Here is a 19,615-nt window from a genome sequence, read left to right as displayed (position 1 = left end):
GAGGAAGACAGAAGAACACAGAGGAAGACAGAAGAACAGAGAGGAAGACAGAAGAACACAGAGGAAGAAAGAAGAACACAGAGGAAGACAGAAGAACACAGAGGAAGACAGAAGAAGACAGAGGAACACAGAAGAACACAGAAGAATACGGAGGAAGATACAAAAAACGAAGAAACAGAGGGCAGAAGACCACAGCAGAAGATGAGGAAGAAGAGAAGAGGAGAGAAGACGGGGAGAAGAGGAGTACAGAAGAAGAATACAGACGAGGAGCGAGGAGGAAGAACAGAGAAGAAGAAAAGAGGAACAGAAGCAGGAGCAGGAGAGAGGGTGAGTAGCGCGGGGCAGAGCGAGGGGCTGGGAGGTGGGGGGCACTTACTGTGAGGTGGGTCTCAGGAACTCAGGAACCTGGAGGAGCTGCAGCGGCAGGGGGAGCGACCTACCCTTGGGCCAAGGGTCACCTACTGCTCTTCAATGGCTTGTTGTCCAGCTGTGTCATCCCAGCTTTGGCCTTGTGTGCACGTGGCCAGCCCGGCAGCAACTGCTCTTCAATGGCCAGTTGTCCAGCTGTGTCATCCCAGCTTTGCCTTGTGTGCACGTGGCCAGCCTGGCAGCTACTGCTCTTCAATGGCTTGTTGTCCAGCTGTGGCATCCCAGATTTGGCCTTGTGTGCACGTGGCCAGCCGAGCACCTACTGCTCTTCAATGGCTTGTTGTCCAGCTGCGTCATCTCAGCTTTGGCCTTGTGTGCAAGTGGCCAGCCCGGCACCTTTGGCTGTTCAATGGCCAGTTGTCCAGCTGTGTCATCCCAGCTTTGGCCTTTTGTGCATGTGGTCAGCCCGGCACCTACTGCTCTTCAATGGCCAGTTGTCCAGCTGTGTCATCCCAGCTTTGGCCTTATGTGCATGTGGTCAGCCCAGCACCTATGGCTGTTCAATGGCCAGTTGTCCAGCTGTGTCATCCCAGCTTTGGCCTTGTGTGCATGTGGTCAGCCCGGCACCTACTGCTCTTCAATGGCCAGTTGTCCAGCTGTGTCATCCCAGCTTTGGCCTTGTGTGCATGTGGTCAGCCCAGCACCTATGGCTCTTCAAGGGCCAGTTGTCCAGCTGTGTTATTACAGCTTTGGCCTTGTGTGCACGTAGCCAGCCCGGCACCTACTGCTCTTCAATGGACAGTTGTCCAGCTGTGTCATCACAGCTTTGGCCTTGTGTGCACGTGGCCAGCCTGGCACCTATGGCTGTTCAATGGCCAGTTGTCCAGCTGTGTGACCCCAAGTGCACGTGGCAAGCCCAGACGGTAAGAGCCAGTGATCCCCTGGGCTACGGTGTCATTAAATACCTTTTCTGGCTCCTTCCACAGATATCCTGAACAGAGCATGAAGTGTGCCTGGGACACCTCAGGGTCATCAGAGGAACAAAGCATATATATGTTCTTTCTAGGTCTGTTCGAAAAGTTACAGGACTCTGTTCCTAGAAGAAACCCTCAGGCGACAGACCACCAGGGCTCATTCCCCATCACCACCTGCAGCTCATGGCCCTGGCAGGACTTTGTACAATAAAGTACTTAATTGTAAGGATCTGTCAGGTGCCAGGGATATTAAAGGTGAGTAGAAACGTGTCCTTTGGGTTACCACCCCACCAGCAGTGACTGTCAGATGAAGTGCTGATCACACAGGGCCAGCTTTAGCGTTGGTGGTGCCCGGTGCGACAATCTTTCCTGCTCCCCTTTACTCTCCCCCTCGGATCCCCTTCCTACCACCTGGCCAAAGTGTCGTCATCTCTCCATGGCGCCTCTCTCACATACATTTCATTTGTTTTAAAGCGCTGGTAAAGTATGGCTCTACTAATCCACTCAGCTGTCCACATAAAATATAGCTCTGTTCTTTGCAGCAGGCACATTAACCCTCTGTACTTCTTTATGGTGAGTCGAAGCTGCTGCTAGACAAAACTCCATCTCTCTCTAGCAGGAACACTAATCACAGGAGATATCTTGACATTTTTATTGCTGCGTGAAAGCTGGAGGCACAAGGAACTCTGCAGCAGGTGCTTTTAAATTGGAAGCACTGCTAAACACAGCTCCCTCAGCCCCCCAAGGTCAGTGCCCACCCCCTTCCAGGTCAGCACCCAGTGCAGCGGCACCAGCCGGCCAGGTGCTGGTGTACGGGGGAGAGGTCAGTCCTCACACACCACAGTGACGTCACTGCCCCCCTCAGAGGCCCCGGTGCCTGCCTGTGGCTCTCGACAGTAGTCTGACACGCCCTACAGTGGTGCAATGAGAGGGAAGACAGGGCAGTGAACTCACCCTCGCCTGAGTGAGGGTCCGGCCAGCCTCACTAGGAGCCTTACTCGCAAGGACATCCTGGCTAACAAACTACAGACCTCATTTAGGGGTTGCAGCTGCGACCCCTGGCTTGCTCCTTGAGACCCCTGGCCTCAGAGATGGCAAAGTCAGTGCCTGGAACTCAGTGGCAGCTCATATTAGGAAAATGCTTTTGAAAGTGTGTTGTGTCCGTTGTTGCAGGTGGGTGTGTACATGAGTGTGTGTGGGTGTGTAAGCACGTGCCTGAGAGTGAACCTGAAGGATGAAGGGCGTGATGGGCGTGCGAGGTCACTTCCTCTAGCCCAGGCACTTTGGTGAGTGACGTGGATGGTGACAGCCAGGCCCCGTGGTGCGTTGCACACTCGTTGCTCAGTTCCATCGCACTGGTGCCTGCAGTCTGTCCTGCCTGAAGTCACGCAGATCTTGGCCGGACGATGGAAGGCTGAGGTGGGGGAGCATGGGGGTCCTGCGCGGTCTCCCCAATAACCGCAGGCTCCCTGAAGCAATAAAGGTTGAAGGCGCAGCTGCTCACAGGGGTCGGTGTCTTCACAGGAGGACCCTCGGGGTACGTCCGATGGTTTGTAAAGAGCCCAGGTTTGAAGGGCAGAGAAGACCCTGGTGCCTCCTCAGGCTAAGGCGGTGGCGGACACTGGGCCAGTGCCCGGGTCACTGCAGGATCTGCTTGGAGAGGGCTGTAGTGCCCCACTGGACAACCACTGGCCCAGATGTGCTCTCCCGTCATGTTCATGCACAAGAAACCAGTGTGCATCAGGAGCGCTGCCTCGCCCACCTGTAAAGCGGTCTTTGCTCCTGTAGCAGGGAGTCTAGGGTTCAGGGTTCACGTGAGGTCCAGAACCCTGGCTGTTTCCGAATCCACGAGGAGGGGGTTCTGTTGGAGCATGCATTGAAATCTTAGGAGCTTTCCCAGGGGCGTAGGAGACAATACATTTCTGGGGGGGACAGGGACAGCCTTGGGGACTTTCAATCAACCCTATACAAATCGCTCGTTGTTTACGAACTGCAGGCTCCGATAAATGTACACAATCATATATATTGGAAGTGAAATAGGGAGAAAGGAAGGCATGTTTTCACAATCTGAAAGTATCTTTTATTGTTATTTATATTCACAAAGTAATTAGCTCAAATGTGAAAATAACATGTCGATTAACCTTGCATCTTCATGCACCAAGCAAATGAACGTAGGAGGGTAAAAAGGAACAACATTCCCTATGCGCCCCATACCTATCATGCCCTTCGCCTCATGCCAATTGGAACCGCGCTGGAGATCTCAAAAGCGATTAGGTACAAGAGCTGTAAACTGTGCTCGGAAACCATAGTTCTAATAACACTTCTACTCCTGTGTGTGATCTTGGGAAGCTCAGCTCCACATCAGTCATAACTAGGATTTCAACTAAAGAAGCTCTTGGAGTTACAGGCTATACAAACATGGATTCTCTAATCTCTGTATAAACTGCAGTCACTAATTTCTTTAAAAACTACTGTTTGTGATGCACCAAGTCACTGCGTATAAAGAAAAGACATTCACTGATTATAAAGAAAAGACATCGGAAAATGACTATGATAGGGTTATTACAGTTGAGTTCTGACATTACAATGCCTTCTGCCAGAGCTAGCAGCCAAGGTGAAAGGCAGATCAGGTCACAGAGCATTATTAATGCAGCTGTTTAAAGCAAAAAATGGAATGTTGCTTTTCTTTCTTCTGCTCTACTTTAATAGCTTGGAATGACAGATGGTATGCACTAAGGTTTTAAGTGGTTTGTGGGAAAGTTGGTGGTGTGACCATGTATTATATGGGGTAAAATACCCCCTGCGTACATAAGAATATTGCAAGTCACCTTGAAGTTCATACCTTATAAACAAGCATTGGCAAAGCCAATAGGTCTCGCCTATGCAAGTTCTATTGCCTTTGCCAATGTGTTTTAGCCATGCTGTACACTAGTGAGACTACTATTCAGCATGGCTCAAATGTGTCATCGACTAGTGTGGTGTAGTGTCATGGAGTAAGTAGAGTGTCCTAAAATGGAGCAGTAAACTAACTTTAAAGGAACAGGGGTCCCTTGAATACAATGCAACACCACTCCCATAAACAATTATATTAAAGTAGTATGCAAATGGATTGTTTCATACATTTATTCAATCACAATATAAAAGATCAAATGTAGTGGGAAAACATTAACAGGGGAAATCGAGAAAGACTGGTATTCGGGCATTACACGAGTTATCTGGATGACCCAATGTCACCAATTACAAGAAAAATGTAAAAAGTAACCTATATAGTACAGTGGTTTAGAGGAGGCTGGCCTGGTATGTAGTGGGTACCTATGGTACTTGCACTTCATACCACATCCAGTTATCCCTTATTAGTGAAATGTAGGCAGTGCCTAGATGCCAGGCTCTCTAGGGCTAGCTGTAGCCAAGGCTTATCTAGGAGACGTGCAAAGCTCATGCAATACCACTGTAGTCACACAGCACTCACACATATGAAAGAAAATACTCAGTGTTGCAAAAATAAAGGTACTTTATTTTAGTGACACAAATGCCAAAAATACCATAGAGACTGTACTCCCTTAGGAGGTAAGTAATACACCAATTATATACACTAGTAGCAACAATAGCAATAAAAAGTTAGAAAAGTGCAATTAGTGAAAATCACAATGGTTAGAAATGGGCCTGGGGTAAACACAAACCATATACTAAGAAAGTAGAATGCGAATGTCGGTTTCCCACCTAGACAAGTGTGGTGTGTAGAGGGGCGCTGGGAGTATTAGAAAACACCAAAGGTAAGTAATAGAACCCACCTCAGGGCCCAGGAAAGCAGGAGTAAATGACAGTAACTTTCCTAGAACACACAAGAACACGAGAAAGAAGATAATGCAAGAACCAGAAGATACTTCAAGACACAAAGGGTGGATTCCTGGACCTAAAGACCTGTGGAAGAATGGGACTAGGTCCAAGAAGCACAGAAGAGTCCAGGGAGGACAGGAGCCCCTGCTAACCCGAATCAAGGTGCAAAAGAAGAACCACTGGTGAAGAACAACAGTCAGTACTGCACCCAAGAAGATGGATGCGGGTTCCTGGTTGGTGCAGATGATATCCCACACCGGATGGATGATTGCAGTCTGGTTGCGTCGATGGATTCTGCCAACAAACCTTGGCACACGCAAAGCTCACGGTTAGCGAAAAATGGCACTGCCTGGGACCAGGAGGGACCTGGTGGACTCTACCCAGGAGGAGGAGTCAGATGGGGCTCTCAGCAACTCAGAGAGCCCACAGAAGACCAGCCAGTGCACACAGGAGTCCTCCAGCACAGGGACAAAGGAGTTGCAAAAGGAGGCCCACGCAGCACAAAAACAAAGGATCCCACACCGCCAGAGAACCTCTCAGGAAGCTGTGCATTGCGGAAAGAGTGCTGGGGGCCAGAGTTACATTGTGCACAAAGAACTTCATAGAAGGATGCCAACAAGCCTTGGCAACTGAAAAACACGTGGTGAACAGGGTTACTGTCTTGCGTGGGAAGGCAAGCTCTTACCTCCACCAAAGTTGGACAGTAGGACGTCAGGACCATCGGGACCACTTCAGTCCACCACCCGTGATGTAGGATCCATGCAACTCAACAGGAGAGGGGACCCAAGTAGATGGTCGTCGTTGAAGAGAGGTGCCTGCTGAAGCAGGGGAGTGAATCCTTCACTCCAAGGGAGATTCGTTCATTATTCTGGTGCAGGCTGAAGACAGGCTGTCCTCTGAGGATGCACGACCGGGAAACAGTTGCATATGCTGGCAAGAGCTGAAGATACAATGTTGCAGAAGTCGTCTTTGCTTCTTTGTTGCAGTTTGTGGAGTTCCTGGAGGGTCCATATGCAGTTTCTTCAGTGAGAAGGTGAAGTAAAGGATGCAGAGGATTCCTGCTGGAGTCTTGCAATCCGAATCTGAAGAACCTCCCAAAGGAGAGACCCTAAATAGCCATGAAAGGGGATTGGTCAGCTAAACAGGTAAGCACCTATCAGGGGACGGCTCAGACACCACCTGCTGGCACTGCCCACTCAGATGCTCCCAGAGTTTGCTGCCAACTTGGAATCCAAGATGGCAAAATACAGGGACCCTCTGGAGGAGCTCTGAGCACCACACCTGGGGTGGTGATGGACAGGGGAGTGGTGGTCACCCCCCTTTCCTTTGTCCAGTTTCGTGCCAGAGCAGGGACAGGGAGTACCTGAACCGGTGTAGACTGGATTATGCAAGAAGGGGACCAAATGTGCCCTTCAAAGCATTTCCAGTGGCCTGGGGAAGGAAGCTACCCCTCCCAAGCCTGTAACTCCTATTTCCAAAGGGAGAGGGTGTAACACCCCTCTCCCAAAGGAAATCCTTTGTTCTGCCTTCATGGGCTTGAGCTTCTCAAGCAACAGGAGGGCAGAAACCTGTCCGAGAGGTGGCAGCAGCTGGGCCTGCCTGGAAAACCTCAGAAGGCTGGAATGGCAATACTGGGGGTCCTCTACGGAGCACTTCAGAGTGCATAAAATCATACAACCAATGCTTGCAAAAGCCTTGGGTTATGATTCCAACATGTTTGATACTAAACATACCTATGTTCAGAGTTACCATTATGTAGCTGGGAAGAGGTAGTGACCTATTTCCAGTACACGTGTAAAATGGCATCCCGCACTCAGGAAGTCTGGGAAAATGGTCCTGGAGGTCGTGGGGGCACCTCTGCTAGTGCAGGGGTGCCCTCACACACAGTTACTCTGCACCCTGCCCTCGGGGCTGGAGGGCCTGCTATAGGGGTGACTTATAAGTGACCTGGTGCAGTGCAACTGGCAGTGAAAGGGTGCATGGACCTTTTCACGCAGGCTGCAATGGCAGTCCTGCAGAAGCCTTTGCATGGGCTACCTATGGGTGGCAAAAGAAATGCTGCAGCCCATATGGATCTCCTGGAACCCCAATGCCCTGGGTACCTAAGTACCATATACTAGGGACTTATAAGGGGGCACCAATATGCCAATTTTGGGTGAAATACTGGGTTACCAGTATGCAAAAACCATAATTTAAGGGAGAGAGCATAACTACTGGGGTCCTGATTAGCAGGATCCCAGTAGACACACGCAAACACACTGGCAAACAGGCCAAATGTGGGGGTAACCAAGCTAGAAAGAGGCTACTTTCCTACAACGTTAGCATCCACAACAATGATTTACAAGCTTTTATACACCGACTTTTACATGAATGACTCAAATAGTGAATCAAGAAGTCATTAGCTCATAGTGCCTATGCTAATGCCAACTTATGTACAATATCACAAATTCAAGTCAAGGTACTTTGGCCGACAATATTTTGATCCCCTAGACAAGTATCAGGATCATCCTAAGCCTTCGTTAAGCTTGAGTTAAAAGGGTTACAGAGTGCTTGTAACCATAACGGCGAAGATAAATCGGACTCACGTCTCATATGAGTGAGAAGGCAATCAATGGAGATCTGAATCTCTAATCAAGCGCCAATGCCATAAAGTAGTAGTAGAGTGGAGTAGTGTCACAGTGTCGTAGAGTGGAGTGGCAGAGTGTCGTAGAGTGGAAAGGCATAAAGAAGAGTGAACTTGAGTAGAGTGAAGTAAAGTAACGTGAACTAGCATAGAGAAAGTTGGGTAGAGTGTTGTTGAGCACAGTACATTGTTGTATATTGGAGTGGCATAGAGGGTTGTGCAGTGGCATTGAGCAGAGTATCGTAGATTGAAGTGGCATAGAGTGGTGTGGAGTGGCATACAGTGGAGTAAAGTGGAATGGAGTGGCGTATAGGGAGTTGTGTAGGGAGTTACAGAGTGGAGAAAGTGTTAGAGTTTAATGGAATAGAGTGTCAGAGTCTAATATCATGGAGTGTAATGTCATAGTGAAGTGTCATAGAGTGGAGTTGGGTGGTCTAGAGTGAAGTGGCATAGAGTACAGTGGTGCAAACTAGATTGGTGTAGAGTGTAGTGGTATAGAGTGCATTGGTTTTGAGTAAAGTGGTGTAGAGTGCATTAGCGAATACTGCACTGGATTAGCGTACAGTGCAGTAGCGTAGAGTGGTGAAGAGTAGAGGGGAGCACAGAATAGATTGCAGTGGTTCAGAGTGCTGTGTCATAGAGTGATGCGGTGCATGGTAGAGTGGAGTGGTGCAAGGTAGAGTAGACTAGTGTAGAGTGCAGTGGTGGAGTGCAGTGATGCAGAGTAGAGTGGCATAGAGTATAGTGGCATATAGTACGCTGGTGTAGAGTACAGTAGAGTGGCATATACAGTAGTTGAGCGGTGCAGAGTAGAGTGCCGTGGTGCAGAGTAGAGAGGAGTATAGTTCAGTGGCAGAGTGCAGTGTTGCAGAGTAGAGTGTCATAAAGGGTAGAGTGGCATAGAATGCATTGGTGTAGACTGCAGTGATGCAGAGTAGTGAAGAGTGGCTTAGAGTACAGAGGTGCAGAGTAGATTAGAGTTGCATAGAGTGCCGTGGCATAGAGTAGATTGCTGCAGAGTACAGTATAGTGGTGAAGAGTAGATTGTTGCAGAGTGGAGCATAGTGATGTAGAGTGCAGTAGCATAGAGCGGTGCAGAGCAGATTGGAGTGGTGCAGGGTACATTGGCATGGTGCAAGATAGATTAGACTGGCATAGCATAGAGTAGAGTTGTGTAGATTGCAGTGGCATAGAGGAGATGATTTCAAAGTAGAGTGAAGTGCCCTACAGTGGAGTGGTGTAGAGTAGATTACAGTGCAGTGGTGCAGAAAAGAGTGCAGTGGGACAGAGCACAGTGGCATTGAGTGCAGTGGTACAGAGTAGAGTGGCGTGGAGTTCAGTGGCAGAAAGTGCAATGTTGCAGATTAGAGGGTCGCAGAGTACAGTGGTGTATTGTAGAGTGACATAGAGTGCAGTTGCATAGAGTGCTGTGGTGCAGAGTACAGTGGCATTGAAAGCAGTGGAATAGAGTGCTGTGGTGCAGAGTAGATTGGCAGTGGGATAGAGTGCATTGGTTTTGAGTAAAGTGGTGAAGAGTGCACTGGCAGAGTGCAGGGGTGTAGTGTACAATGGTTAGAGTAGAATAGCATAGATTGCAGTGGCGTGGTGTAGAGTGGAGTGGTACAGCATAGATTGCAGTGGCGTAGAGTGGCACAGAGTGGAGAAAAGTGGTGTAGGGTGCAGTGGCATAGGGTAGATTGTTTGAGAGTAGAGTGAAGAAAAGATAGAGAAAAGATAATATACTTCAATATGCTGAAGTATGTAACGATAACAACAACATAAATAATAACGCTAGGCATAACGGCCAAAAATGAAATATGGCTTCTCCCTGTTAGCCACGCTGTAATCAAGCACTTCATTACCTAGAAAACAAAACATTGAACATAAATGTTAGAAAAATATACCCTTCTAATAGCTAAATTGTTGTGTAAAAATGTAAAATCTGGGCTCAATCTCGACTTCACTGTTTCACCAACTGGTGTGATCTTAGGCAAATACAAATATTGTGTTTCACAGAGTCTCCTTTCTAGCCTGCAGGCATCATGGTGAGTGGGACTCTGTTCTCTCTTTAGATCTTCCTCATTGTTTTGCAGCTCCTCTTAAAGGCATCCTGCAGTGCTCCTCTTCAAGGCAGCAGGTGACAGTAATCATCCAAAACTCTTTTCTCCTCCTGTGCCCTTTGTTCTTATGAGCACCCTTAGAACAGGACAAAAGGGCAGAGGGCGCAGGGGGCCTCCTGACTCACCTTCATTTGGTTACCATCAGCTTGGAGGATTTGTCTGTACAGGGCTATCGTAAGTAGCGCTTTTGTGCGCTAATGGCCCTCTGAATGACAGATGTGAGAGGGGAAATTATTGTGTCCCCTTGTCCCCCCCACCTTCGTCCCCCGTGTCCCCCACCCTCCAAAATCTGGGGGGGATACATCCCCCGCGTCCCCCACACTTCCTACGCCCATGGACTTTCCTGTAGAAAAGGTGTAAATACTTGGCAAACACCCAGTGCTTAATTTGTAAAAAACATAAGGGCCTGATTCAGATCCTAGTCCCGTCTGCTGTATTACGATTCCATTATATCCTATGGGGATTGTAGCATGGCGGACGGGATATCCGTCACATCTGTGGAGTGACCCCTCCCCCAGGATCTCAATCAGGCCCAAAGTGCCATGCTCCTCATCAGGAGGGCACTGAAGCTTGCACCACCCAGTGCCCCCGCCAGCGCTGCCAACGACTGAGCCAACACCACTACTGACCATCGCACCCCACAAGTATCACAAGTCACACTATTCCAGGCCCCCAGCGCCTGGGCGACAGGCATGAGCCATTCTGAATGTAAATTGAATGAATAAACAACTACAGTATTGTGCTGCTCACCTCTAAATTCGAGCTCTCACCATCATGCGCTCGGCTGTCAAAGGTGCCGGAGCGATGCCTCGGAAACCACCGGCTCAAATTAAACACTGGCAATACCCTTCGAGAGCTGGTGAAAGCTCAGACATGCTTTCAGATGAAAAGCTCAGCCTTTTGTAATAATTAAATACCTACACTATACTGACAAAATACAATTAGATTGTTCACTATCGGCAAAGTGAGTTAAGTGGGTAAACAATTCATGAACAGTAATTAAAAAATCCTTATTGATGATGATTACTTCAAAAATAAATGATGAGAGGTTTTACGAAATGATTTGATCATTTCTACATTTTCTATTGCATCGCTGTGTGTGTTTCTGTACGAGTGTGTGTGTGTGTGTGTGTGTGTAGGAAGTTGACTCTGTATGTGCTATTTCAAAGTAATAAATAGCATGCACAGAGTCCAAGGGTTCCCATTAGAGGTAAGATAGTGGCAGAAAGAGATAATTCTAATGCTCTATTTTGTGGTAGTGTGGTCAAGCAGTAGGCTTATCAGAGGGTAGTGTTAAGCATTTGTTGTACATACACACAAGCAATAAATGAGGAATACACACTCAAAGACAATTCCAGGCCAATAGGTTTTTGTATAGAAAAATATATTTTCTTAGTTTATTTTAAGAACCATAGGTTCAAGGTTTACAAGTAATACTTCAAATGAAAGGTATTTCACTTAGGAACCTTGAATCAGCAAAATAGCATGTACAGTTTTCACAAAAATGGCAATAAGCTATTTTAAAACTAGACACAGTGCAATTTTCAACAGTTCCTGGGGGAGGTAAGTGTTTGTTAGTTTTGCAGGTAAGTAAACCACCTACAGGGTTCAAAGTTGGGTCCAAGGTAGCCCACCCTTGGGGGTTCAGGGCAACCCCAAAGTTACCACACCAGCAGCTCAGGGCCGGTCAGGTGCAGAGGTCAAAGTGGTGCCCAAAACGCATAGGCTTCAATGGAGAAGGGGGTGCCCCGGTTCCAGTCTGCCAGCAAGTAGGTACCCGCGTCTTCGGAGGGCAGGCCAGGGGGGTTTTGTAGGGCACCGGGGGGGGGGACACAAGTCGGCACAAAAAGTACACCCTCAGCGGCACGGGGCAGCCGGGTGCAGAGTGCAAACAAGCGTCGGGTTTGCAATGGAGTTCAATGGGAGACCCAGGGGTCTCTTCAACGAAACAGGCAGGCAAGGGGGGGGGGCTCCTCGGGGTAGCCACCACCTGAGCAAAGGAGAGGGCCACGTGGGGATCACTTCTGCACTGGAAGTCGGATCCTTCAGGTCCTGGGGGCTGCGGGTGCAGTGTCTTTACCAGGTGTCGGGTTCTTGGAAGCAGGCAGTCGCGGTCAGGGGGAGCCTCTGGATTCCCTCTGCAGGCGCCGCTGGGGGGGGCTCAAGGGGGTCAACTCTGGCTACTCACAAGGTTGCAGTCGCCGGGGAGTTCTCCCTGTAGTGTTGTTTCTCCGCAGGTCGAGCCGGGGGCGTCGGGTGCAGAGTGGAAAGTCTCACGCTTCCGGCGGGAAACGTGCAGTCCTTTAAAAGTTGTTTCTTTGATGCAAAGTTGTTTCTTCTTTGGAGCAGAGCTGCTGTCCTCGGGAGTTCTTGGTCCTTTTAGATGCAGGGTAGTCCTCTGAGGCTTCAGAGGTCGCTGGACCCTGGGGGACACGTCGCTGTTGCAGTTTTTCTTGAAGTGGGGAGACAGGCCGGTAGGGCTGGGGCCAAAGCAGTGGGTGTCTCCGTCTTCTCTGCAGGGCTTTCAGGTCAGCAGTCCTTCTTCGTCTTCAGGTTGCAGGAATCTAGTTTCCTAGGTTCTGGGGAGCCCCTAAATACTCAATTTAGGGGTGTGTTTAGGTCTGGGGGGTTAGTTGCCAATGGCTACTAGCCCTGAGGGTGGCTACACCCTCTTTGTGCCTCCTCCCTGAGGGGAGGGGGGCACATCCCTAATCCTATTGGGGGAATCCTCCATCTGCAAGATGGAGGATTTCTAAAAGTCAGAGTCACCTCAGCTCAGGACACCTTAGGGGTTGTCCTGACTGGCCAGTGACTCCTTCTTGTTTTTCTCATTATCTCCTCCGGCCTTGCCGCCAAAAGTGGGGCTGTGGCCAGAGGGGGCGGGCATCTCCACTAGCTGGAGTGCCCTGGGGCGCTGTAACAAAGGGGGTGAGCCTTTGAGGCTCACCGCCAGGTGTTACAGTTCCTGCAGGGGGAGGTGAGAAGCACCTCCACCCAGTACAGGCTTTGTTACTAGCCACAGAGTGACAAAGGCACTCTCCCCATGTGGCCAGCAACATGTCTGGTGTGTGGCAGGCTGGTAAAACTAGTCAGCCCACACTGGAAGTCGGGTATGTTTTCAGGGGGCATCTCTAAGATGCCCTCTGGGGTGTATTTCACAATAAAATGTACTCTGGCATCAGTGTGCATTTATTGTGCTGAGAAGTTTGATACCAAACTTCCCAGTTTTCAGTGTATCCATTATGGTGCTGTGGAGTTCGTGTATGACAGACTCCCAGACCATATACTCTTATGGCTACCCTGCACTTACAATGTCTAAGGTTTTGTTTAGACACTGTAGGGGCATAGTGCTCATGCACCTATGCCCTCACCTATGGTATAGTGCACCCTGCCCTAGGGCTGTAAGGCCTGCTAGAGGGGTGACCTATCTATGCTATAGGCAGTGTGAGGTTGGCATGGCACCCTAAGGGGAGTGCCGTGTCGACTTAGTCATTTTCTTTCCACCAGCACACACAAGCTGGGAAGCAGTGTGTCTGTGCTGAGTGAGGGGTCTCCAGGGTGGCATAAGACATGCTGCAGCCCATAGAGACCTTCCCTGGCATCAGGGCCCTTGGTACCAGGGGTACCAGTTACAAGGGACTTACCTGGATGCCAGGGTGTGCCAATTGTGGAAAAAAAGATACAGGTTAGGGAAAGAACACTGGTGCTGGGGCCTGGTTAGCAGGCCTCAGCACACTTTCAAATCATAACTTGGCATCAGCAAAGGCAAAAAGTCAGGGGGTAACCATGCCAAGGAGGCATTTCCTTACAGTGTGCATATGCGTGTATGTGTGTATACATGTGTGTATGCATGTGTGGGTATGCATGTGCTGTGATTGCGTATGTGTGCATGTGTGTGTGCGTTTATATGTCAGTGTGTGTATGTTTGCATGTATGTGTGGGTATGTGTGTGTGTATGCATGTGTGTGTGCGTATGTGTGTGTGTATATGTATGTGGGTGTGACTGCGTAAGTGTGCATGTGTGTGGGTATGTGTGCATGTGTGTTGGGGTATGTGTGTGTGTGTATGTGTGTGTGTCTCCGTGTGTATGCATGTATGTGTATGTATGCGTGTGGGTGTGCATGTATGCATGTGTGTGTAGGTATGTGTGTGTGTGTAGGTGTGTCTGTGTGTGTGTGTCATCAACAAAAAGAGGGATCGGAGGGTTAAAGGTCCAGTGTACATACTCCCAATACGTGTAATCAATAACGAAAAGTACACTGTTCCTATCTCTAGGGTGAACAATTAAAGTTTAGGAGCTAGAACCCTCACACACCCGAAAGGGTGTCATGCTTCATCATCGGGAAGCTCCTCGTCAGACCGGCTGGTGCAATGTCTGACGGGCTCCCCTTTCGGGGGCTCTTTGCCGGAGATCTTTTTGATATGAGGTAGCTGCCGTTAAATTATGAAGGTCAGGCACTCTGAATGGCAGGAGAGTAATAAAATTAAGATTGATTAGCAACCCCTGAACATGTTTTAATTTAATATCTAACTAGAGGGGTTACGATCAAGATTAAAAACATAGTTAAGTGGAAGATGAGAATGATGCTCAACCACTTTAGAAAGCCTGGAGTACTGGGAAATTGTCACCTGCCCCCTAGGTCTGGTGTGTGTGTCTGCATGTGTGTGTGTGTGTGTGTGCGCATGTATGCGTATGATTTGATTTAGGTGTTGCTCTGGGCTCCCAAGTGCACCCCCTGGCTTCCAATCCTAATCCCAGGGAGTGTCTTCGCGACCCCTGGTGTCAGAGGTGACAAAAGCAGCGTCAGCAAGGCAAGGTAATCAGTGCACTGATGACTTTCTGTGGCTGACATTGAAACCTTACACTTTAGCTCAGTAAAATAAATACACAAGTGGAATGTGCAGTCTTCAAAATACAAAATGCAATATATTTATTTTAAAACACACATTTTTAGGCAGAAGCCTGCCAGACAGCAGCACTCTGGTTGCAAGAGACTTGCTGGGGACACGTTGAAGGCCGCCCTGGAAACCAACTCCTTCTCAGGCTGTCCATTCTCTTTTTGTTTTGTCACTCATTTTCTTACTTTCTGTTCAATGGTTTTATTTGTGTCAGCCCATCCTGCTCTGGTCCCTCCCATGGAGCATAGCTGTGTGTGGTCTCTCTGACCGACTCCTGGATCCTTCCACAAGTGTGGGCTTTTCTGGAGCATTTGTTTTCTTCTTCTAACAGCACTGCATGAGAGTGCATGTGTTCTCTCTGTTCACTCTGTCCTCCCACTTCTCCCAGTACATTTCTTTTGATAACATTATTAACATTTAATTTTTCACAACTTTGTCTCTTGAGCCACCCTGAGGCAGCTCTCACTTTACACAGCTTCGACCCTTCCAGCCTCTCTCCCCTCTGCTTTGACTCTACGTTGCACATCTCTTGTTGGCTCGAGCCCACCTCCTTCCAAGTTGCTCTCCCTGGTGGTTTCCCTCCTCGTGAAGCTTCTGCCGACCCCCTGAGTAGCTTCTCCGCCCCTCTGTAATTCTGTTCTGCTTGTTGCTTCTTCTACCTGGACCCCCCCGCATTCCTTCCCCCCATCTGCTCACATTACGAAAGGTAAAACACCTTGTGTCAGTTTGCAGGACCGCGCATGCTTGGTGGGCGCCTCTTCAGAGTGATGCAGTGGCCAGCTAGGCCTTGTTTCTTGTTTCTTAGCTATCCTCCACAGACCATCCATGCTCTTCAGCATGCCTAAAATCATTTGCAAGGCTAATAGGACCCAAAAGTGAGACCCACTGGCTTTGCCAATGCTTGTTAACGTTACTGGCTTGTTCCTTTATCACTAATCTGTGAAAAAAACGTGTTTGAACAGAATCATCACTTCCGTGTTCAGCAGATGTGATAGTCCCTGCAAGTTATCACAAACCAAAACCCATTACAAAGCCAAGGGGTCAATGATGCCAACATCACGGGTAACCTATAGTGATGCCTACGGTTTGGCTCAGCTGGCCTCACCACTCTTGTGTTTAAATCTATTTTTTGTGCTCCTTTCTGTGACTTACAATATTTTCCTCCTTGAGGCAGACACTAGCCTTCTGTGACGTTTATTACTGTGATATTATCAGGACCCATGTCTTTTGAGAGTTATTCCCAGGATCCAGTGTCAAAGTCGTATGATGTGGCTTCCTGTGATGTCATTGAGGGCCGGTGGTTTCTGAGGTCACTTCCACTACCCCTGGCATTGTGATGAATCAATATTCAGTGTGTGAGGGCAGGGAGGGTTGGGGCTTTCCTTTCCCCATGTTCACACACCGGGGTACTCACGTAGCTGAAACCCAACTCTGCTTCCTCATTTCGTCTCTGGCCATGTTTTCTCCCTCACCTTCTCCTCATCCCCGTTCGTCCTACCTCCTCGTGCCTCCAGCCTCCACCGTTATCGAAGTTCCACTGGTCCCCAATCCTTCTCCATTCCAACCCTCTCCCCCTCATCCCTTACTCATTCTTGAGTCGTCTTACCATCCCGGTAGTGGTTCAGCTCGTTGGACATGGTCCAGTTGGAGGTGGCGCCACCCTGGACAGTTCGGACCCTGGCCCCGTAGGAGATGTAGAGATCATGAAAGTACGAAGACAGGTCGCATCTCCAGGAGACATTCATCCTTTCACATGTCGCGTTCACCCGAGTCCAGTTTAGTACATACTCAGATCCACTAAAAAAGAAAAGAGAGGTGAGAAATATGTGAGGAAACCTGACTGAGAAGCGTCCTGGTACGACTGACTGCCATGGAGTTCAACAAGTTCACAGTGACAAGATGGTGGTCGTGCAGCCGAGTGCTTAGGGCTCCTGGCCAACACAATCATGAATCATGCAGTCTCTACGTATGGTCCGTCCTCTATATCTGGACCGAACCCCTGGATGGCGGGATAATGCACAGCATGTGAACCTAAAATAGTCATAAGCTGCAAACCTACTTGACTCAAAAGCAAGTACCTTTAACTGTTTCAAGACAGGGGAGAGCAAAATCAAACAATCAAACAGGACAGAGTAGAGCAGGGAGTGAGAGGCATATGAGGACACTGGGGCATGAACTAGATGTCCACAGAAGCCAAAGAGTCAGGGGAGGGGTGACAAAACAAAGACTAGTAGAGAGGGACGGGTCAAGGGGGGTAGGTTGAGGATGGGACAAGGATGGATTGGCCACAGGGAGATGGATCAAAGAGGGATGGGGATGGGAGGGGCAATGAAGGATGGGTCAAGTTGGGATGTGTCAAAGAGGGATGAGTGAAGGGGTTGGGTCAAGGAGGGATGGGTCAAGAGGGGGTGGGTCAAGGAGGGATCAGGATATATCACTGGGAATGTGGGTTAAAGGGGGATAGGTCAAGGAAGATGAACCAAGGGGGATGGGTCAAGGAGGGATGGGTCAAGGAGGGATGGGTCAAAGGGTGACGGGTTCAAGAAGGGATGGGTCAGGGAGGAATGGGTCAAAGGGCGATGGGTCATGAAGGGATGTGTCAAGGAGGGCTAAATCAAGGAGGGACGAGGATAAGCTAACGAGGGATGGGTCAAGGAGGGATGAGGATGGTTTAAGGAGGGATGGGTCAAGGAGGGTTTGATCAAGCAGATATGAGGATGGTTTAAGGAGGGATAGTCAAGGAGGGTTGGATTAAGGAGGGATGAGAATGGGCTAAGGAGGGATGGGTCAAGGAGGGATGAGGATGGGCTAAGGAGGGATGGATCAAGGAGGAATGAGGATGGGCTAAGGAGGGATGGGTCAAGGAGGCTTGGATTAAGGAGGGGGTGTCATGGAGGAATGGGTCAAAGGGTGGTGGGTGAAGAAGGGATGGGTCAAGAGGGATGAGGATGGGCTGAGGAAGGATGGGTCAAGGAGGGATGAGGATGAGCTAAGGAGGGATGGGTCAAGGAGGGTTGGATCAAGGAGGGATGAGGATGGATTAAGGAGGGGGGTGTTATGGAGGAATAGGTCAAAGGGTAGTGGGTCAAGAAGGGATGGGTCAAGGAGAGATGAGGATGGGTTAAGGAGGGATGGGTCATGGAGGGTTGGATCAAGGAGGCATGAGAATGGGCTAAGCAGGGATGGTAAAGGAGGGTTGGATCAAGGAGGGATGAGGATGGGATAAGGAGGGATGGTAAAGGAGGGATGAGGATGGGTTAAGGAAGTGTTCAGTAGCCATTTTAGTTATAGCTTCATGCACTAGCGGTGCGCATGCGGCTCCGTGATGTTCCTCAACAGGATCAGGAACGCGAGCAGCCCAAGCTTATCACAGAGACCTACTCTAGAATTGGTCGAGATAGTCTGGGGGCCACACCAACTAAACCACAATTTCAGGGCAAATCTAATAAAGATTTTCCAAGCAAGCTCCTGAGGGTAATAAGAAATGCTAGGATAAAAAACAACAAACTCCTAAAAAAGAAAGGGGAGAATCTCTATGTGTGGAGACTGTACAGAATAAATATAATCTCCGAAATAGAGATAATATAAAAACACCTGATAGATATCAACATACTGATACACGCCAAACTCATTCCTTTCAGGACTCTTTGGAAAAACGCAGTGAGAGAGGTGGGCGATCAGAGTGGAGATCAGAGTACGTGAAACCAAGACAGGAATCACAACGCTCATCAGAGGTTTCTGTAAAAAAGGAAGAGAAACCTCGACAACAAAAACCCCAATTAAAAAAAGAAAAAAGTGGCAGCAGTTGCAATACGATATGCCGCTCAAGAAGAGGGTCCTCTTGAAGAACAGGAAGTGGGCACTAGCGCTGCTAGACAGTGTGGCAGAGGTCACAATAGTTCGCCGGAGTCTTCTAGAGCATCTGAAGGTGAAAGCAACTGATGACCTTCTACAAGTAGAAACGGCGGACATGAGAGTCTCCACGTCTGATAGGGTGTATAAAGTAACATTACAGTTAGAAGGAGACATTGAACGCACAATAGACGCAATCTTTTGGGATCACGTGGTAAATATACATGATATCTTTTAGGCCTAACAAGATTGGCCACCTGGATTTGTCCATACCTGCCCATATGGGGACGAGGTTATTAAATCTTCTTTCTCATCCCTTGTTACGGAGGGACTCGCTGAATCCTACGCCATCGATTGGGCATTGGCGCAGGCACTCCCGTTATATTGCAACCATGTCGGATGGGATAAAGAATCCCCCACCACGTAATACCTATTAAAAATGAACCTCAACCTCAGTATCCAATAAAACATGAAGCGAAAGAACCTGTGAGAGAAATCACAGTGAACAACTAGAGTACCAGAGCATAATCAAACCCTGTGTCTCCCCAATGAATAATCCATTATTCCCTGTAGCTAAACCAGACCATTCATACAGATAGTCTTAGACTACAGACACTTAAACAGTCATACTCGTACACATGCTATACAATATACATTGTCTCCCCAATGAATAATCCATTATTCCCTGTAGCTAAACCAGACCATTCATACAGATAGTCTTATACTGCAGACATTTAAACAGTCATACTTGTACACATGCTATACAAAACTCACATGGCACAGCACTAATGAACAACATAGTGCGCAAACAATACAAAACAACACTGGACATTTCCAATGGTTTCTTCTGCCAGAATATATCGCCTGAGAATAGAGACTTAACAAGTATCAGTGCACTAGGTTCCCAGAAAAAATTCAGTTGTTTACCTCATGGGTACAAG

At 48.6% G+C, this 19,615-nt stretch overlaps 1 protein-coding gene across 2 annotated transcripts in view; it reads right to left on the bottom strand.

Moving 5' to 3' along the window:
* LOC138262275 (uncharacterized) overlaps nt 1-19,615 on the bottom strand; it is a 299,128-nt gene that overhangs the window by 109,469 nt on the left and 170,044 nt on the right. For both annotated transcript variants that reach the window (XM_069212160.1, XM_069212161.1), the window contains exon 4: nt 16,429-16,619. In XM_069212160.1, coding sequence (XP_069068261.1) covers nt 16,429-16,619 — 191 coding nt within the window. The remainder of the gene's footprint in view (nt 1-16,428; nt 16,620-19,615) is intronic.

This window comes from Pleurodeles waltl, chromosome 10 (genome assembly GCF_031143425.1).
Source record: "Pleurodeles waltl isolate 20211129_DDA chromosome 10, aPleWal1.hap1.20221129, whole genome shotgun sequence".
Taxonomy (NCBI): Eukaryota; Metazoa; Chordata; class Amphibia; order Caudata; family Salamandridae; genus Pleurodeles; species Pleurodeles waltl.
The sequence above is the reverse complement of the archived record's forward strand: the minus strand, read 5'-3'. Positions and strand labels throughout refer to the sequence as shown.